The sequence below is a fragment of the Microtus pennsylvanicus genome, chromosome 9, assembly GCF_037038515.1.
Source record: "Microtus pennsylvanicus isolate mMicPen1 chromosome 9, mMicPen1.hap1, whole genome shotgun sequence".
NCBI classification, from domain to species: domain Eukaryota; kingdom Metazoa; phylum Chordata; class Mammalia; order Rodentia; family Cricetidae; genus Microtus; species Microtus pennsylvanicus.
Window position 1 is genome coordinate 73,823,864 of NC_134587.1, and position 19,311 is coordinate 73,843,174.

A 19,311-nucleotide genomic window follows, 5' to 3' on the forward strand; every position below is an offset into this window, starting at 1 on the left:
AATGCACAAACTTTCCATTAGGCAAAGAAATTCTTTCTATCTGCTCTATTTAATCTAATGCTGGTGCTAGCTCATTGTGCGCCACATGGTTCCACTGAACTTCTGGCGAGCCACTACATTCTTCAAATTCAATTAATAATTCACAAACATGAAGGTTACTGTAAACAATTGAGTTTCCTTTTCTACATGTGACTTCCTGCCAGGACCATGGCAATATAAAAAATTAACTTAAATCTAAAGTCTCCCGAAACTATTAAATATTGACTCGCTAATCCTTTGTGTTAGGCTTTTATAATTACTTGACGAAAACTGATTAACCTGGAGGTTAATTTAAATTTTCAACTGCTTCAGAGAGAAGAACAGTAAAATAACTTTCTTTCATCAAAATTGTACAGCCATTGCAATTATGGTTTCTGTTCAGATTTCACGCATTCAGGATGCTATTTTTAACATCTTTGGACTTGTTTATGCAAGTAATCTCAAAGACATGCAGTCTTGATTTTCTGTATCTCTGGAGTTTTCCTAAAATATTCTAATGCCTCTTCTAAATGGGATGAATTTGGTGTCTTGACTCTAATTTCAGACTTACCTTTACAAGTGTAGATGCTGTTTTTCACAATCTGCATTGTTACTGAGCCCTTTGAAATGTAATAGACTTTTGCCCTATTCCCCAGTTTTCATGTGCAGAAGAGCGTGCACACACACACACACACACACACACACACACACACACACAGCAAATTTCACACTCATTTGAAATTTATGACAATTTTGTCATCTGTGGAGTGCTCTTTATTCTACTGTTAGCAAGATACATGTTATACATGTTTGATTATACATTATCTTAACAGCCTCTTTAAAACATTTAGAAATCAATGAAATAATGTATATGCTAATAACCAATGGCTCAAAAGTACTTTTAAGGCTGAGAAGTCTACTCATTTTGAGAATGTGCCTCAAGTTCTAAATGTCCACTTCAAAATCATCTATAGTGTGAGCCGTTCTATATTTAGTTCCTATGGCTTGCCAGCTTCTCCAGGACACGCTTGCCCAATGCTACCTCCAGGTACTGGAGCTCTGAATGTATTTTCTCTTTCCTCCTCAAAGTCTACACATTGTGTGTGGGTTCCCTACACACTTGCCACCACATGCTAGGGATCACAGTATCACAAGTAGGGCTTAACTAGGAACTAAACTGTAATAAGTCAGATTTAAGGCTAAAGTGGATGATACTTTCTTAAGAAGTATTCTATGTTATATTTCAAGACAAATGGCTGCTGTAAATTGTACCCCTTTCTTTCTTAATTTAAATCAGCATTTGTGGATCAATCAATAATCTTAATAATATAAATTACGTGTTAAACATGTTGAAGAATTGTATTCTCGTTGCAATGTTGTTCTTCAACTGAGAATATGGTTTGGCAAGCTGTAACCCTTGTTTGAGGAAGGATTCTTCTCTTTAAAGATCATGTCATGTTCTCTAAGATAGCGTGTCTGTAAACAATCACCTTTTCAAGTGACCTCTGTGGGAATATCTTCGAGATTCTCCATCAGCATCCACTGTTACTTGAACATGGAGTAACAAAACTCACTCCCCTGTCTGGCTATCTACCGGGGAAGATACAAACTGAGAACTTTAGAGACAGACATTAGAAAATGAACTCTGGACAAGATAATTCAGGGAAAAAGTGGTGTCTGATTGGAAACGCTTGCTTCTCCAGACATGTGGTATCAATAATGCAGCCATTACGTGCTGGCCTCATGACTGAGCTTCCTATCAATCCTTGTTAAATCAAGTTAAACATGAATGCTAATTTCCTGCATGCCTTCCCGAAGTGTCACTGAAAGCTTACTAAAAATTTCATTTTAGGAGCCTCATCCTGGACCTCAGACAGAGTGGCTAGTTTAAATAATGTCTAATAAAAGAGAAAACGGTGAAAAAGTGAATGAGCACATATTTGGTGATTACCAATGGCAGAGTTAACAGAATTATTGTTCTGAGAAATATTTGCATTTTTAATGCTTGCCATTATCTAGGAAGACAACCTTCTACAACACATCTCTAGTGTCTAAGAATATATAAGACATATATAAGAATAGCTTACGCCTTTTCATTAAATTCTAACAAATAGATTTTTACCTATACTGTCATGTGGGCTCGCTAAATCTATGCTATTTGAATACAACCAAACCATTCAAAAACTGATTTTATTTTATTTAAATAAAATTCTACTTTCCCTTCTATTTTTACTTTCTATCCTATCTACTTAAAAAATACCTATAGCTACTGAGAGAAAATCATGCCTGATAAATGCTGTTATTTAAATATTTGTTAATAGAGTGAATATATTTCAAAATTTAACAATACCAACTTGCCAGTTTTTACAAGGGAAAATTATAGCTTATGGCATAATCTTTGATAATAGTCTATTGAAGTACTTAAACTTTATTTCACTAAAAACATGGCTATTATTCTAATAGCATCTATGACTTTTAATTTTTTCTTTTTTTGAGACATGGTTTCACTGTGTAGCTCTGGCTGGCTTCTAATTCAGAGAGATCAACCTGCCTCTGCTCCCTAAGCACTGATATCTGTGACGATTAACAGAAATTTATTCTTCTCATGAATCAGAACCAAGGGTAAATCTCTGATTCTTTGGCTACCTAAATGACCAGCTTGTGTGATCATTTTCAATGTTTTAAGAATTTAAACTATAGTGAGTTATGTAAAATACTCTTGATGATTACTAATTGATAGGGTTGACAAAAGCAGCCTTGTGCTGATAGTTGTAAGTAAAGATTTAATGGAACACAGGCTGGCCCATCAGTTTGTTTATTGGCTACGATTGTCTTCAAGCTATGAGGCGGGAGACTGGGGCCTCGTCATAACATGACACCATCACCACAAACCTTAAAATACTTGTTATCTGAAGCTTCATAGGAAATCCTTACCAATTTACGATTTACATGACTAAGTGGGATATAGGCAAGGCAATGTTCTAAAGGTTTCAGAGGCCGAGAGATACCACCCCAGTTCACGAGGAGCCTGACAGACATCTAGTTGAGTTACTCGGAGATTATCTACAATGTGGACGGAGTAGTTTAGCAATGATGTTTAAAACATCATGACCTCACAGACATCCACTAAACTTGCCAGCTCAGCATTAAACACTTTTATATTTATTCTAGATTTGTTATTTTATTTTGAAGTAATAGTATTCAAAACTGTAATAGCTCCTTTCTAAGATCACCCTTTAAGCAGCATAAATACTCAGATTAAGAAACACTAGGATGATGGTGATTATCTAAACTCATTCTGAATTACTTCCCAAGAAACATAACTATGAGCCTGGATATTGCCTTGGCTGGGAAATATTTGTTTTTAAGTTTTTCTACCTAGTAGTGTTTTGCTTTTTTTTTTTTTTTGTCTTTTGCCAGGATGTGAACTTTGCTTAATGAAGAAAAACATCTGAACTCTTTTCGTGATGTTTATTTGATATGAATAACACACTCTGAGCCCAAATCAACTTACCATCATTTCAAGGGTATGGTGGTTACAACCTAACACCGGCCTCTGCAGACCGTGGATGTTGGATACAGAAGATGGACTGCTTGGTGCAATGATTTTATTTTATCAATACAAGTGCACGTCTGAAAAGTCTTTATTATTACTTCACTACTCCATGTGGACTATCCACATGATGTATGATCCATCTCAGAAATATCCGGAGCCTCACACACCTATTAGCAACTCAGAGCCGAGCTAGTCACAAACAGAGGAGGCAACACAATGGCTTTGTTAATGTTCTCATGCGACAGGCAGAGGCAGTCAATATTAGACCTGGTAGAACACGCTAGCTCTAGGTGACTCTGAGGGGAGATGTAGCAACAAGAAAGCAGCACCGACTGAGCATGCTCCTATTCAGGCAGAGACAGAAAGGGAGTGGACGTACTGTAGAAGCTGGCCATTACGTAGTTTTGGCAACGATCACCAGTAAACTCATTTGGGCACCTGAGAGAAGAAACAAAAAAACAATGGTAGAAAAAAAACAGAGAAAAAGAGAAGAGGTGAATATACGCTAGAGAAGGTCCTTGAGTGTCATTGACTGATCTTGGTGAGTTCACCCTCAGGAACTGAATCCTTGTCCTGATCATGGCTTTTATACTCTGGCATCTCCCTAGTGCTTCAAAATTTGGACACAAAAAAATTCAGTTTGCAGCCATCTATGGCAGTAAGATTCCAGGATTTCTAGGTGACTGCTTTCTTTCCAAAGAAGTCACCAGACGAATTGATGGTTTAGTCATCTAGTTGGAGAAATAGGCAGAAAATGATTTGGAGTAGGATCACTGCTGACTCCCAGAATCATGGCCTCTCTGATCAGTCCTTCCTTCACATTTTAACTTTGGGACCTGAGTGAATGACAGGCAACTGAGACCACAGTGGACAGGTTCATGCCCTGAGTGGAGACACCATAATTAGAACAATAGGAATCAGTTACAACTGAGCCGTAAAAGCACCAAGTGGTTGCGATTGTTGCTGTGGTTTGGTGGAGAAAGCAGATTTCAGATTATTTGAACATACTTTCTTGGGTTTGGACTTTCATGGGCACATTCTCAGTACATCTTGCTCCAGTGAATCCAGGTTGGCACCTAGAGGGCAAAAACGTGATAAGCAATCGAACGCTCAAGACACTGAACTTTGAGCCTGGTAACCTTCCTCCCATGGCATATGGAGTCCTAAAAATGACCCGGTGCTGAACAACACAGAGAGGGAAAAACACGCCACTCAGAAAGCCACTCCCACCAAACTGCAGCTCACTCAGTGTGCTGTTTGCTTCAGTCATCAGAGGACTAGTTACTGGAATTTAGCTAGAGAGAGGCTGCCAGCTGAACAGAGTGGCAAGGCAGGCGTTGCTCTCATGCTGCCTTGCCCAGAGTGCTGATCTCGCCGTGTAAAAACACTAGTGTCGACACCAACTTTTGTAGCTCTACTTATGTCTTTTGTTATCAAAAGACCAACCTGTAATCTTATTGTGTGTGCCTGAGATTTCTACTCATTTCATATCTGTTTTCTGAACTGTAAGTTGAAGCATTTAAGCAAAATAAGTCAAATACTGTTATTCTCCAGTGGTTAGTGATGAGAGAATGACAATCCCTATTCCCCCTCCAAGAGTTAACGAATTCAGTCTTATTTTTAATACTATTGAAAGAAACAGAATGGAATTTTCTTGGTACAATTTCATTCATTTAGTTACCTTCAATAAAAGAAAAATACATTCTTGAAATTAAAAGTTATTTTTATACAGAAGCACACCATATGATGTGCCACTTCTATATTTATGGCCAAATAGTCTGAACTTAATGTAAAAAGTTGTATTTTATTTATTCATCTCAATTTACTTGTCAAAATCCAAGACTCAATATAACTTTTGTTCTTAAGATCATACAACAGGGCCATTCTTAGACATTATACCCTTTATTGTTCCATCTTGCTTTAATCTAGTATCTAAACCCCATAGATTGGGTTTGATGGACCCAGTATCATGACGTAATAAGCAGGTATTGAAGAGTTCTAAAAAGCAAATATACTTTTTTATATATTTATTTATTTATTAAAGATTTCTGCCTCCTCCCTGCCACCACCTCCCATTTCCCTCCCCCTCCCCCGATCAAGTCTCCCTCCCTCATCAGCCCAAAGAGCAATCAGGGTTCCCTGACCTGTGGGAAGTCCAAGGACCACCCACCTCCATCCAGGTCTAGTAAGGTGAGCATCCAAACTGCCTAGGCTAAAAGCAAATATACTTAGAGGTAAAAATTTATAATTGAGTGCCAAGCACACACATCCACATAGTTCATTGTAGCTGTCTCAAAACTGCAGCCAAATAGCTTAAGTTGTTCTGCTAGTATTTATTGACTTAGAGATTTTTATATAAGTCTCTTGTCTCTAGAGTAAATAAGGCTGAACATTGTCATTTTGATATTAACTGTTAATAAATCGACTACTTCTGCTAACATAAGAGTGATTTCTTTAACGTACAGGCTAAACTCAATAGAAAAAAAGAAATGCTACCATGTAGTTTGGTACAGGAAATTCTCTTATTACATGAAGGTGCAAAAATACCAGCAGTACCAGAGTTCCTGCCGCACGACTACCTGCCCAGTATAACTGTGCTCATTCAGGATAACGTCAGCAGGGCCAGAGAGATAGGTCAGCAGTAAAGGGTACATGCTGGTCAAGCAAAAGACCCAAGTTCAGTTCCCAGCAGCCACATCAAGCAGCTTAACAACTACCTCTACAGTCTAGCTCCCGAGACTCTGATGTCATCTTCTGGCCTTGGTGGGCACCTGCACTCATAGGCACAGATTCCCCACTACACGTATACATAACTATAAAAATAAATCTTTTAAAAAGAATATCAATAAATATATATAATAAATATATCAAGATGGTTCCAGTGAAGTCTCTAGAATACTTGAATAAAAATGATTATTTTTGCTGATAATCCTTTGCTGAAGGGAGAAAGATCTACCTAGAACAAAATATAAGAACTGACCTATAAAGTAGGGGCTGTTTCTATAAAGAAATTCATATTTTCAATACAAATGCCTCGATGGATTTTTTAAAAAACACTCCATATAGCTTTTTGACCAAATTATTTCTGAAAAAATCCTATAAGACATTTCTATACTTAATTCTAGAATTATAGATACATCCCAGAGTAACCATTTCATTCTACCTGTTTGCTTTCTTGATAAAATTTAAAATTCTTATATTGAGCACACCATTTATTTTCTATGCTATATGGCAAATAAGAATTCTGTGTATGTGTGTATGAGATTATGTGTGTGTGAGAGAGACAGAGGCAGAGACAGACATACAGACAGATGGGGGTTGGAGAAGAAAGATCCATCTAACATAAGAACTGATATTACTGCTCATACTTAAAGATTATGTCATGAAGAAATAGCTAAGGAATCAAGAGTTTCTTAAGAGAAGGGCATTTATTGGGAAATTACAATTTAGGCATCATAAGTGCCAGGCCCGTGACTAAAGAGTATGTGGCTAGCATACAAATGGGGTAAAAATAATCTTTCCTACCCACTTTCTAATTACTGTGAACTCTGTGTGCATCCTGAGAGATTAGTACTGTCAGATGCTGCTTTATCTCTGCTATGTGGTCATAAAAAGTATTAGGTTCAGTAACACATCACATAGTGAATGACCTTTGTTCTAGATACAGCTATTCTTAGTGGCGTTTTTCTCTATGTGCATTCGGTCTTCCAATCTAACACTGGCTGACTCCACCTCTTCCGCCTATGAAGGACTCCTTCCCTGCATCGTTCACTGTGCCTTGTCCCATGCCTGGTCCAGACCCCTTTAACTGGGCTTACTGTGCTGTGATGGATGGGAACGGTGCTCATCGCAAATCACCCTGTATCTCGACAGCCTGACCCAGAGCCTGCATGCTGTCTCATTTTAACTGCGGCTTTCCACAAAGAACGGTAGATCAAAAACCTCCACAAGGAAACGGATGTGTCAAAACAAGTCAATCTTGACATGTACTTTCTGTCTTTAGAGTTTACAAAAGAATTTCCTCTGTGGACTTCCAAAAAAGTTTTAATAGGAATTACTAGTACTTGGGGATCTTTCTTCTCCATGTAAAAACCTTTAACACTATGCTTGCCCCGTTGAAGAGAAAGGGCTATGATTATTGAAGAGAATATCTATTACCTAACTAAATTTTGTTATTTAAACACCAGTTTACCTAAGACTCAATAAAACCAGAACTGTGTTCTAACCAAGGTTTTTATCTGACAGCAGTAACAAAAATACTAGAATTTTTCAAAACTACATTAGTATAAAAATGGCATATAATACTATGTATTCTTAATTTTGCATAGTGCCTGATGAAATAATTTCATTTTTAAGTCTATGTTAAGATAAATTCGAAATTAAGGAATGCTCAAAATTGCTGTAGCCAGAGTCCAGGCTTGCCCTTACATGTGAGGTCCAAAGCTTTACTTTGCCTCTAAGGTACATGACTTTTCTTTCAGCCAATAAGCAATCTCTAATGCTTTTCTATAATTTTTCAAGCCAGGCAATTTAATATTGCCAAAATAATATTGGCAATTATAACTTATCCTTTATTAAAACTAACAAACATAGCTGGATCCTCACTTAAAAAAAACATTTTAATAATGACAACACCTAATGGATGACCTGATGCATTTCCTAGTGATTCAATCATGGGTGCATGTGTTTTGAGAATCAGTGTGTGGATACTCTAGACATATTCAAAGATATTTACAAATCCCCAAGAAAGATCTGGTTCTATAGGGTTGGCCAATTTTATAGACAACTTATTAATTACAGTCAACTTATAAACCGTCTTTAGACATCTTCCTTCCTTTGTTTCCTGGTTTCATCCCTGTCCCTCGAGAACACTAGAAGGAAGAAGCTGACAGCCAGTGTGTTCTCTTTAGTCATCGCTCCGCACTCAAAACATTTGGCCAGTTTTTAAAATCCCCTGCTCGAAAGAATATCACATCTTTCTGGTTGTCTTCAGGACTAACTGTGCCATTTACTTGCCGCCTTAAAACACCTGAATTTATGTACTTGGGGTTGATATTTACAGATACCAACATACTCATTCTGGGGAATACTGGCCAGTCTGTGCGCCACGTCACAGCCTCCCGCTGTCACTCTGGAAACCTGCGTTGCCCTTGGATTCAGCTCTCAGACTGCTCGGCTGACTGTCTCCAGGATCACATTGCAAACACAGACTTTTCTCACCCCGTAGCTGGCGTGGTATTCTGGCCAGCGCTCGCCTACTCACCGGCTAAGTATCTGCATTGTAGATTATTTTTTTTCCCAAACGTATTGTTACTATTAGTCTGCATGTTTCTGAGATGAATCTTATTCTGTTATCAGCCTTTAAGTGAAATTACTTGAGGCTTATATATGTTTTTCTAATTTGTGTTTCAGTGGTCTTTGCAGTGTCATCTGCAAAAGTCATTTATTTCCTCCAGAGAATGCCCTCCGTAGCATCATTAAAGAAAACACTAAACAGAAAATGTTCCAATAATGTTTCTTTCAGATCTAGCATATACCTCCCATTACTGCTCAGCTGGTATGGGTCTTCCCTTTCTTTTATTATGATTCTGGGACTAGCTTCCAATCCTTGCGATAACAAGAGTACATATAGTGGCTTCATAGGGCTCATAAGTAAATACCAAGGAAAAACATACACACAAAACTCCTATATTGCCTTGGCTTTCAAATATTGTGTTTCCCTACTAACAGTGGTCATGGCAGTGCTTAGGAACACATCTCTCCTTGACTGAGCTTTGGACCTTACCTAAGACTCTGTTTGTACAGCTTCTAGTGAAATGCTCACCCAGAGACTAAAACCCTTACCAGTGTTTATCCAACACAATGCATCCTTAAGTCAAGACAAACAACTTCCACAGATATAGATAGGATCAATGTACCCTGTACCTTACTACGCTAGAGTGACATATCTAGCTGCTCATCTGTGGTCTGTCTTTCTCTGGGCAGGGAGATGACACTCTTACTTCAGATTAGAGGTCTTGAGACATTTTCTCATTCTCTCTATGCTAACAGACCCCTTTTATAATGAGGCATCTAAATGATTTCTTTTAAATTATTCAATGTAAATATTCTTAAAACAGTGCATTTTTATTTAATATAGATTGTGACTTAAGGTGATGACTTTATATTTTCTGTCCCTTCTACAAAGCCTTTGTCTTTCATTCCTTAAGGTCCTCACTAAACATACCCTGAGCTCCCTAAATGTCTTCACAGCACTCAGTACATCAATAACTGATTATTAAATCAATTGCTTGAAACATGGGTATTATTTTCAATGGCTTAGGTCTCTTAAAGGAAGAGGTCAGTGTGGTCTTGTTCAGTCCTGGATGCTCAGCATGAACCCAGGCCTGCCTCGTGGGAACTCAAAAATACACACGGCTGCTAGCTGGTGCAAGAAAGACAGAGGAACTGAGGTACGTGGAGAGGTTAGCCAATGTTCCAATTCCAGACAGAACTGCTCCAAAATTGGTGCCTGCAAGACTTCCTTCACCTACTATAAAAGGTCCAAGCCTAAACATAATCACAAATATTAAGAGTGGTAGAATTCTATGCATAAAAGAAACTGAAGGCATCATTGTCTAAAGAGCTCAGTGTCTAGATTCCTAAGATTCCCATCAATTTCTTGCATAAATACTCTTTGCTTCTGATAAATGAGATGTCATTCAAGAACACAGAAGTTCCCTGAGAAAAAGCTCATCTGTGGTTAGAACCAGAGTGTCATTTACAGTGCTTGTATGAGCCAAATGAATTCTAATCATCCTTATTTATGTTAACCTATTTACTGATATAAAGTAGTGAAGTGTAAACATCATCACTACTGTTAGGACTCCGATAGTATTTTGTAAAACTTTAGCCTTAGGTAGTATCTGTGACTTTTCCTTTGAATCTTACTTAGTCTCTAGATTTCTCAAATGTATGTAGCTAAACATATCCTTGTGTTCATGGTGCTATTCTCCTGGTTCACAAAGTTACTCCAGCTCCTTAACTAGCTATCACAATGCCCAAAGTTCCCTGCCCAGCCTTTAGACCACAAACTAGCTGCACTACCTAACAGGCTTTTATGTTTGCTTCACTTCCTGGAGTGGAGGTGCTGTTCTGGGTAGGCATGTCACCATGTTGGCGCTCACATTCGGATCTTAACTTATAGTGTTTGTGTGTATGTGTATAAGGAAGCATAAGGATGGAATAGTCTCTAAAGAAGAACTAGATGGGGGAACATGGAACAAGAGCTGCTATGAAGGAAGAAAGGATGCTGCTGGAGCCGGAGAACAGAATACCGGGGAGGAGGAAAAAGAAACGACAAAAAGAAGTTGTTTGAAAAATGCCACAATGAACCGATTTGTTGTATGTGGATACAAAAATAAAGGAAAGACTAGTGTATCTTCAAGGACAGCCTGGTATACTAGAATGACTCGCTCTGCAATGAGAGCTTGGTTTGTAAAGGCTCTTCTGTCTCTAGCCCTTTCTTTCCCTTTAAATTCTAGCTACCTTCAAAAACAACACTGTGCTCTTTGGAACACATTCACTCACATGGCCTAGTTACTTTATTTAAGTAGCATAGTATTGGGAATATATATATATATATATATATATATATATATATATATATATAATGATGTACCTTTTAACAGTACATCATATAGCATGATCTACACAGTGTATAAACATTGAGTATAGAGAAGTCATAAGAAATAGTGTTTGACGGAAACTGTCTTTTAAGTGTAGATTGATTTCTGAGTTTTAATTTTGATTTTTTAATGAGGAAACTTGTAATCAAAGATATCAATATGGTGATCAGATATATAAATTATCCTTCCTGTAAAAAGTTACAAAGCTAGCTGGTGGCCTCATAAAAGCCACATAAAAACTTTTACATAAAAAGAAAAATTAGGGATTAAATAATTCCACCATTTTTTGTCATTGTCTACAGAGAGAATAGTACCATTTACTTTTTATTATTAGAGGAGAAAAAAAGGTCTTACTGCTTAAAAACTACTTTAGCAAAAATGAACTCATTTAATTTTTCTGATTCCAAGGGAAAAAATTTTGCAGAATATAGTAATTCTATGTTATAAATGAAGGTATTGTCCAGGGGGCTGAAATTGGAAGGACACAGGACTGCTTACTAAAACTGGTGGTTAAAATCCAGATTTCTCACTGTAAGCCTATATCTGTCCACTGGGCAATAGATCACATTTATAAGCGTTGCCTGTTGCAAAAATAACTTTTAGACTAAAAAACATCCATTCACATCTTCCAAGTCAGTTCTCTGCTCAACTGTACGGAGCAGCAGACATAAGGGAAGGGAAGAAAGAATCTGGACAATTTCATGTTCAAAGGATCTTGTTGCTTTAAACCGTATGATGACAGAACATCAGAGGATAGAAACTGGAATGGTTTCTTCCTCTTTGTGTAATCTGGAGAGTCACTAATTCTTTCTCTTGGATAAATTTTAAGTTACTGTGGAGAGAAGAGTAATATAAAAGATGAGAACCAATGCTCAAATCCCCACTTAGTCCCCATGGGCAAGTCCAAGTAAGCATCAAAAATCTCCTTGGAGAACTACTTAACTGCATTATGGCTCATTCATTTGGAACACCTTGTTCTAAGCAGTGGGGCAAAGGAGATTTGCTGTAAAATCCAGTTCAACTCCCAAGAAGACAACGGTGGATTAGGTGACCAGAGAGACTCCTTGGAGACCTCCACGCTTGTGCTGTTTCTGAGTCATGTCTTTGGTCAAGGATAAGGTTGACTTTGAATAACATGGCTCATGCTTCAGCAATGTTTTTGTTCTAGGCAGATGGGCCATATGGAAACTATGAACTGGCTTCATAGACAGGACGTCGATGAGCCGATGAAACATTGTTATGCTCTCTGTTTTTATTCAAGTGCTTTAGTGAACAATATATTATCATAGGATAGGGCATATTATGTGACTTTGTTTAAATTCTGAGTTGTTATTAATTTTATTGTTAGGGATGTTTATAATAGACACGGTTTTCTTTATCAGAGAAAGTTTTTCATTTAGCAAGGATTGGTCTGTTTTGTATGCAAAATGCACTCCAATTCTTAATTGAAGGCACTGAATTATTTTGATACATCAATCCAGTTACACTCTAAAAACAGCTGAGACCTAAAATCAGAGGTTTTCTTTTTAAAAGGGAAGGTAATAATAAAAATCTTAAAAGGCAAAAACATTCTAGCAATGGGAGCAAGGAAATGAAAACAAAAAAAAAATAAAAGGAAAGGTAATTTTCTAAGAACCAGATGGAATACACGCCGGGTTCACCAGACAATTGTTATGAGAGGTGTAAAGCATTCATTCTCACTTTGCTAATTCAATAACTACTAGAGATATGAAAAACTTTTCAGTGTAAGATTTGCCGAAAAAAGGGAAGTTTTTTTTTTTTTTTTCCTGGAAACTACTAATTAAAACTGAGAAACTGTGCAGGTGAAGAAAACTCACAGCTGCTGGCGTAGTACCAAACTGGAGCAGATGAACAGCACTCGTGTGGTTGTGCGTCTTGTGGAGGATGTAGGAGGGCTACAGAATAGGTGAAATTAATATATGGAAAAGAACTGCACTGGCTCCTTAGAGGTATTCAGAAACTCGCGTCTGTACCCACACAGCCTGTAAACCTCTGCAAAGGCTATGATAAGGGATGACCGTATTTCATTGTTGTAATTAAAACATAGTGGTCTCTACATGCTTTTCTACAGAGGGTAAAAATGCAAAAACAAAGATAATATGGGGGGACACTTGTTTAAAAGGGGGGGAAACTTGAGGGTATATAATTTAAATGTTTTTTTTTTCAAGGAGATCTTGAAAACACAATGATATTTTGTGCCTAAGATCAGAGGAAAATCACAAGGTTTCCCAGCATGATAAATGAACTTCACATCTTACAGGTTGTAATTCTTTGCATCTGGTATTTTCCATGTGATAAAAGAAGGTCTTTAGGAGGCTATAAAATATGCTCATCCCGTTCACCATGACAAATGGGGGGAGGGTTACATTTGTGCTGTTTTATAGCAATTCAGTAGAACTGAAGGCGAAAACTGAAAACTGGCTATAAGCAAACACGATAGAATGATTTTTATGATTAAAACTAATCTTAACTTTAAGAATAATTTAAAATTATTATATGAGTATGAAATGAATTGGTATGGTGTCATATGGGTGTGAAATAAATCAGTTTTCTTTATAGTGGGCCATTTTTATCTTGCTTTCAAAACGTAATGAGATTCTTACATAAAAACCTTCCCAGCTGAGGAACTGAGCTTAGAAGTCTACACTCCACTCTAAGATACGATTTGTTTTTGTGAATGGTCTCCATTGATAAAACCAACTCCTTCCACATCTCCAGGAGGTGCGCACTCTTGGCACCGTTGCTGCTCAAGTAGCCTCTTCTCTTCTGTTTTTCAAAAGAGGGTCTCACATTTCCCCACCTTTTAGAGTGAGCGTGGAGCTCGTGACAAAGCTTAGGAAGTAGAACGCCCTGAACTTCTGATCTTCCCTGTTTTCTCCCCATGCTGGAAAAGGCAGCTGCCGCTGCCTGCACATCCAATTCACATGCAGCTTGGAGCACGTGAGGAAGGCAGTCTATCAACTGTGCTAGAGGCCCAGAGGAAGACATGAAACTCCTTTTATCCATGATATTATGAGTCTATATAACCAATATAGCACAAATACCGATAGACTGAAAACGACATGCATTTTAATCACCTGTTGACTTTTTACTATAAAGTTTAAATATTTGTTGTACCAAAAAAACTCCACACTGTTTTATGTTGCTAGTGAGAGAATATAAATTTGATACTTTTTTTTGTTGTTTGTTGTTGTTTTTTTTTCTTTTTATTTTTCAGGACAGGGTTTTTCTGACTAGACCGGGCTGTCCTGGTACTTGCTCTGCAGGCCAGGCTGGCCCTGAAATCAGATCCATTTGCCTCTGTCTTCAGAACTAATGGTGTGTCACCACCGCCCAGCTTAATTTTATACTTTCTCAACTGTGCATCTAGGCACACACCTAGGGACATTCTACACATGTCTGTAACAGTAGCATGGACCAGACACTGCTTTCTTCTAACAATGGTGCTGCAACACACCAAATGTACTTCTGAACCTTCTGAACACATGTACCTTTTTTTTTTTAAATAACTAGAAATATCAACTTAGAGAGTTTGGAGAAATAATTGTGGGGCAATAACATCATCTTAACCTTCTGCCCTCCTGCTTCCTCTATTTGACCTGTCCACTCGGCAGGTGAGCACGGGGGTAAGAGACAAATATTACCTCACAGTTCAGTTTCTACAAGGGGAAAGAAATAGGGATCCAGCATCAAAGCCTTCTACAATATGTGCACATTTCTTTCGGCAGTTATTAAAAAAACCAATAGGAAAGCAACATTAACATTATACATATGAAAGCAAAAAAAAAAAAACAAACACGAAATAACCAACCCAACAACAACCTAAAATAAAGAACACCCACATACACTGCAAAGAGTTAAATCAGTTCTGGACATGACAGAGACAATGACAGATGGTGTGAATATTGTAAAACCCTCCACAAATAAATCCACGTTATTCAAACAGGATGCAACAAAATGGGGACAAGAAGCAATGGAGCAAATCACGACCCAGAATCATCCGGAATAATCAGCTACAGATAGGAGCCACAGAGAGGAATTCATTTCTTACTTGCACAAGTATCTCGAAGGGTTTGTCAGGTCTTTCACCATGAAGCACTCGCCACCATTGACACAGAAAGTCTTCTCCTTCTCAGCGCACTTTATGAGATGGCTGGTCCCAGTTGTGGACGTAGACGTGGCTGGATAGGAAAGAGAAAAGGAGGAGGAAGTTTGACACCTTGTTCTGTAAAGAGAGCTGCCATTGTGATTCAATAAAATTCCATCTCCAGCAAGGCTCAAATGTGATGGTATCAGAACCCATCACTGACAGGAATTTTTTTAATAGAAATGACTGATAAAATCACTCATTTTGGCAATTATATTTTATGTGTGTGTTCCCTCTGCAGATTTTAGACAGCTGACAACAAGAAACAGAGGCAGTTGGAAATCTCTAGAAATGTACAACCTGCTAGAAGACTCATCTGTTAGGAGCTAGAAACAAGCCATCCTTTGGTTTATCAGATCTTCACGTGGTAACTTGACATTGACCTTTCTAACCTGACACGACGGCTGGACCACTGAGTACATACCCTCAATGAAAACAAGTACCTAGTGGTCCAGCTCAAGGGCATTTAGCATCAAGGCCTCTCCTCCTTTCCACGGCTGTGAACACTATGGCAGGGCTTAGTGTCAATCAGTGTTCACCACTGATATCAATCAGGACAAAGAGCTTCGAGTCAGTCAAGATTCTGTCTACTTTTGCAGGGTAAAAAAAAAAATCAATTTTGAGATGAAATTTTTTATCTTATCCACTGACTTATTCCCATAGATTTTTAAATCCTTTGTCTGTATCACATCTAGTTTATTCTTGCGTGGGTCAGTGTTCCTCTGGGCATTTACTTGACCCACTCTGTATGATTTCCCCCATTTTATTCTGCTTTGATTTTTCATTTGTTTCTAAATCACACTTTGATATGATTTTTAACCAAATTCCATCTACTGTTTTGTTTTCATTCTTTCTGACTGCAATAGTCAACATCTTGAAGATTTAGTTTCCGACTTCCCAACCCTTTCTTGTTTCCTGTTCTCTTACCTACGGCACACTAGGGACCACAGATCTTAGGAAAAAGAATGGAGACTCAAAGCCCCTCAAACTTGGAAGAGTGATCTCATTCAGATTCCTTCTAGAGACCTTTATTCCTGACTCTCCTAAATTTCTCATTCATAAAACAGGGGTGATGTCAACCATAGAAAATTTCCACAGAGATTATATGCATTCTAGAGGAAGAGTTAGTGGGTGAGTAGGGAAAAGTGTAATTTTCTTATTTAGCAATCAGAATCTAAAAACAGCAACAATAACAAACTTGATAAAGGGGCTGCAAGCATAGTTCAATGGCAGAACATTTGCTAGGATTTTGTAAGACCTTAGCTTCCACTTGTAACACTGAAAGGAAAGTTTAACATAGAAAACCTGGGGCCCTAATGCCTTGTGCTGCTCCTCTTCTATCGCTACTGTGGATAATTAGGAAATAGGCCAACTGATTCATTTGGGTGGCGTGGAGAGTTAACCCAGGGACATCCACACGATAGGTGGGTGTTCTAGCATTGAGCTACATCACTTCTGGCCTAAGTCCACTCTTTCCTTACTTCAATAAAGGGCCCCTTTCACTAAAGGTCACTAAAGGTGTCCTATAGAAACCTACAAACCAAACCAAAGCTTGGTGATTATCCACCTACCATCAGCTGTGCTAACAGAATCTTTAGCACCATGAGGGGAATGCAATTTGCACCGTTTGGTTTATAACATGGCAGAGGACATTTCTATAGACCGCATGACATATCCTTTGAACCAAACAATATGTCTTCATGTGAAAAACTTCATATGCGCATATTAGTTTTGAATCCATGGCAACTGCTTTTAATTGGTGAGGAAGAACGTTGCTTTGACTCAGCTGCTGACAGCATCCCACTTGATAACAAACTGGGCTGTGTATCCTTCCTGCCCCTATAGAGCAGTAAGTATACATGCCACCTGCAGTGAACTGTCACAACGGTGCCGGTCCACAAGCAGTCTCCAGTGGTATCTGAAGCCCTAACATTTTCCTAAGGGTGTCTTTTGCCCCACTTGAGTAGCCCAGTTGGAAGGTTCTTTCAGAATAAATCCTATGGCATTTACTAACACCAAAACCAACATCCTCCATAAATAGACATATTTCTACATAAATTATAAATGAACAATAAAAATAGGCCATGATAAAAGCCAAAGACAGCTATATCACCTTTATTCTTTGGACTTGCTGATCTTGTGGGATCATTAAAATAACTAAGATTAATAAATGCAATTAAAACAAAACAAAAAAAACCCCACAATACCTTTTGACTATTAAAAATTTTTCCCTGAAGTGATTTTTCTCTTATAATACTGTCCCAAAGTATCTAGCCCTGACACAGTCCACTGGAAAAAAAGTCTTAGATCATTACTTAAAGGTAGTAATGAGACATTTGATAGAAGCCAATTGCTGGAAACGAGAAGCAGCCATCTCTCAGTAGTGGTTATTGGGCTTAATGCTTTTATCCACAGCAACACCAAAAGCATGAGTTGCAAAGCAGCCATTAAGTCCCAAGTGATGCACAGCATGTGCTGACTGGCTACGGCTGCTCTGAAGCAAAGGCCAAACTCTAGAATGAGATGCAACTGCCAGAAGAACTTGCAGGAGAGAGAGTGCTGTGCACACCCTGTGGATGCGTGCGGCCTTTTCTCTTCTTCTTAGTTGACTATGCTAGCAGTCCATACATTTCAAAGTGATAGCCTTGCCCTTCTACACATACATTGCTAGGTCACATTCCATTTGTTAATGCTGCCGAAAAAACAACGGAGCAGATAGAACAGGACTTAATCACCAAGTCACAAGAACAGCCTTCTTTTTGAGGGAGCTGGGAGGAAATACTAGGGCCTGCAGGAGAATGTATTTCAGTACATAAAGAATGCTGTTTCCACTCAGCTAGATTCCAACCAATGGTGATTACACCCATCTACCTTCACTTTGTGAGCAGTTTGTCATAATGCAGGTATTAGCTCTTACTTAGTGTTATGAATGACAATTAAGGACAAAACTGTCACGGCTAGCCCAAGCATACCTATAATCACTGCAGTAGGGCAGATGAAATAGCAACAATAGAAATTGAAGACCAGTTTGAGCTACAGAACAAACGAACATAGATAACTTTGTTCTCAAAATAGGATGGTTCTTATGATGACCATGTCTATGAATGCATCAACCCAGATGCACTTTCCATGGTAAATCAGCAAATACCAAGCAAGGAGAAGAGGCACAAGTGAGGCTGTAACGTATTGCCAGAGAACGTATCTGTCATGCCAATATGCTGACCTTGCTGAGGAAGCAGCACATTTTTCTGCCTTTACAATAGGAAACCCAAACCAGTATTTAAGGGCTAGGAAAGTCCTTGTGTATAGGATAAGATTCCTTTGATTCTTTCTCGCCACTTCCTAGTTATTTTCTGAATCTGTCCCTTCATACTTCACTAACTGCTTACGCAATGGACAGGTAAATGTTCTAGCTAGTTGACCCTGGCCAATGCCCCTTAAAAGGAAACTATTGAGGTAAGTTGCTGAGCAATGAACACTTTCACTATTAATGTGCAGAAGCCTCAACTCAGGCCTCAACTGTACCAATGACTAGCAGACTTCTACCCCGAAGACTGTTCATTTAAACTCAGAAGCAAGGCAAGATAAAGGGAGCTGATATGAAGTCTGCTACAAAAGTTTTCTTAAGTGTCACTGATCCATCACTGGTGCATAAACCCTGGACAAAGGAAAGCAAAACATAATTGTCGTCTGCATTGGAAATCAGTTCTTTCTTAGGGAATGTGGTGGGGGAGAGGGCCTAGTCTGCCATAGAAGTCAATGAATAACTGCCAGGCATTCAGTAAATACAGACAGCCTACTCTATTGTAACTGTTAGCCAAGGATTCAGAACCCATTAATTTGCTTACATAATAAAACTGATGAATGAGTTAAGAGGAAAAAATGAATCTCTTTTCAAAGTT

At 38.3% G+C, this 19,311-nt stretch overlaps 1 protein-coding gene across 13 annotated transcripts in view; it reads right to left on the reverse strand.

Moving 5' to 3' along the window:
• Positions 1-19,311, reverse strand: part of LOC142857719 (pro-neuregulin-1, membrane-bound isoform) — a 195,813-nt gene that overhangs the window by 23,709 nt on the left and 152,793 nt on the right. For 9 of the 13 annotated variants that reach the window (XM_075986491.1, XM_075986490.1, XM_075986489.1 and 6 more), the window contains 2 exons: positions 15,314-15,443; positions 3,954-4,012 (listed from right to left, as the gene is read on the reverse strand). In XM_075986491.1, coding sequence (XP_075842606.1) covers positions 3,954-4,012; positions 15,314-15,443 — 189 coding nt within the window. Of the gene's footprint in view, positions 1-3,953; positions 4,013-4,582; positions 4,651-15,313; positions 15,444-19,311 lie in introns of all 13 variants that reach the window. The other 4 variants (XM_075986488.1, XM_075986485.1, XM_075986496.1 and 1 more) reach the window with 1 other exon arrangement.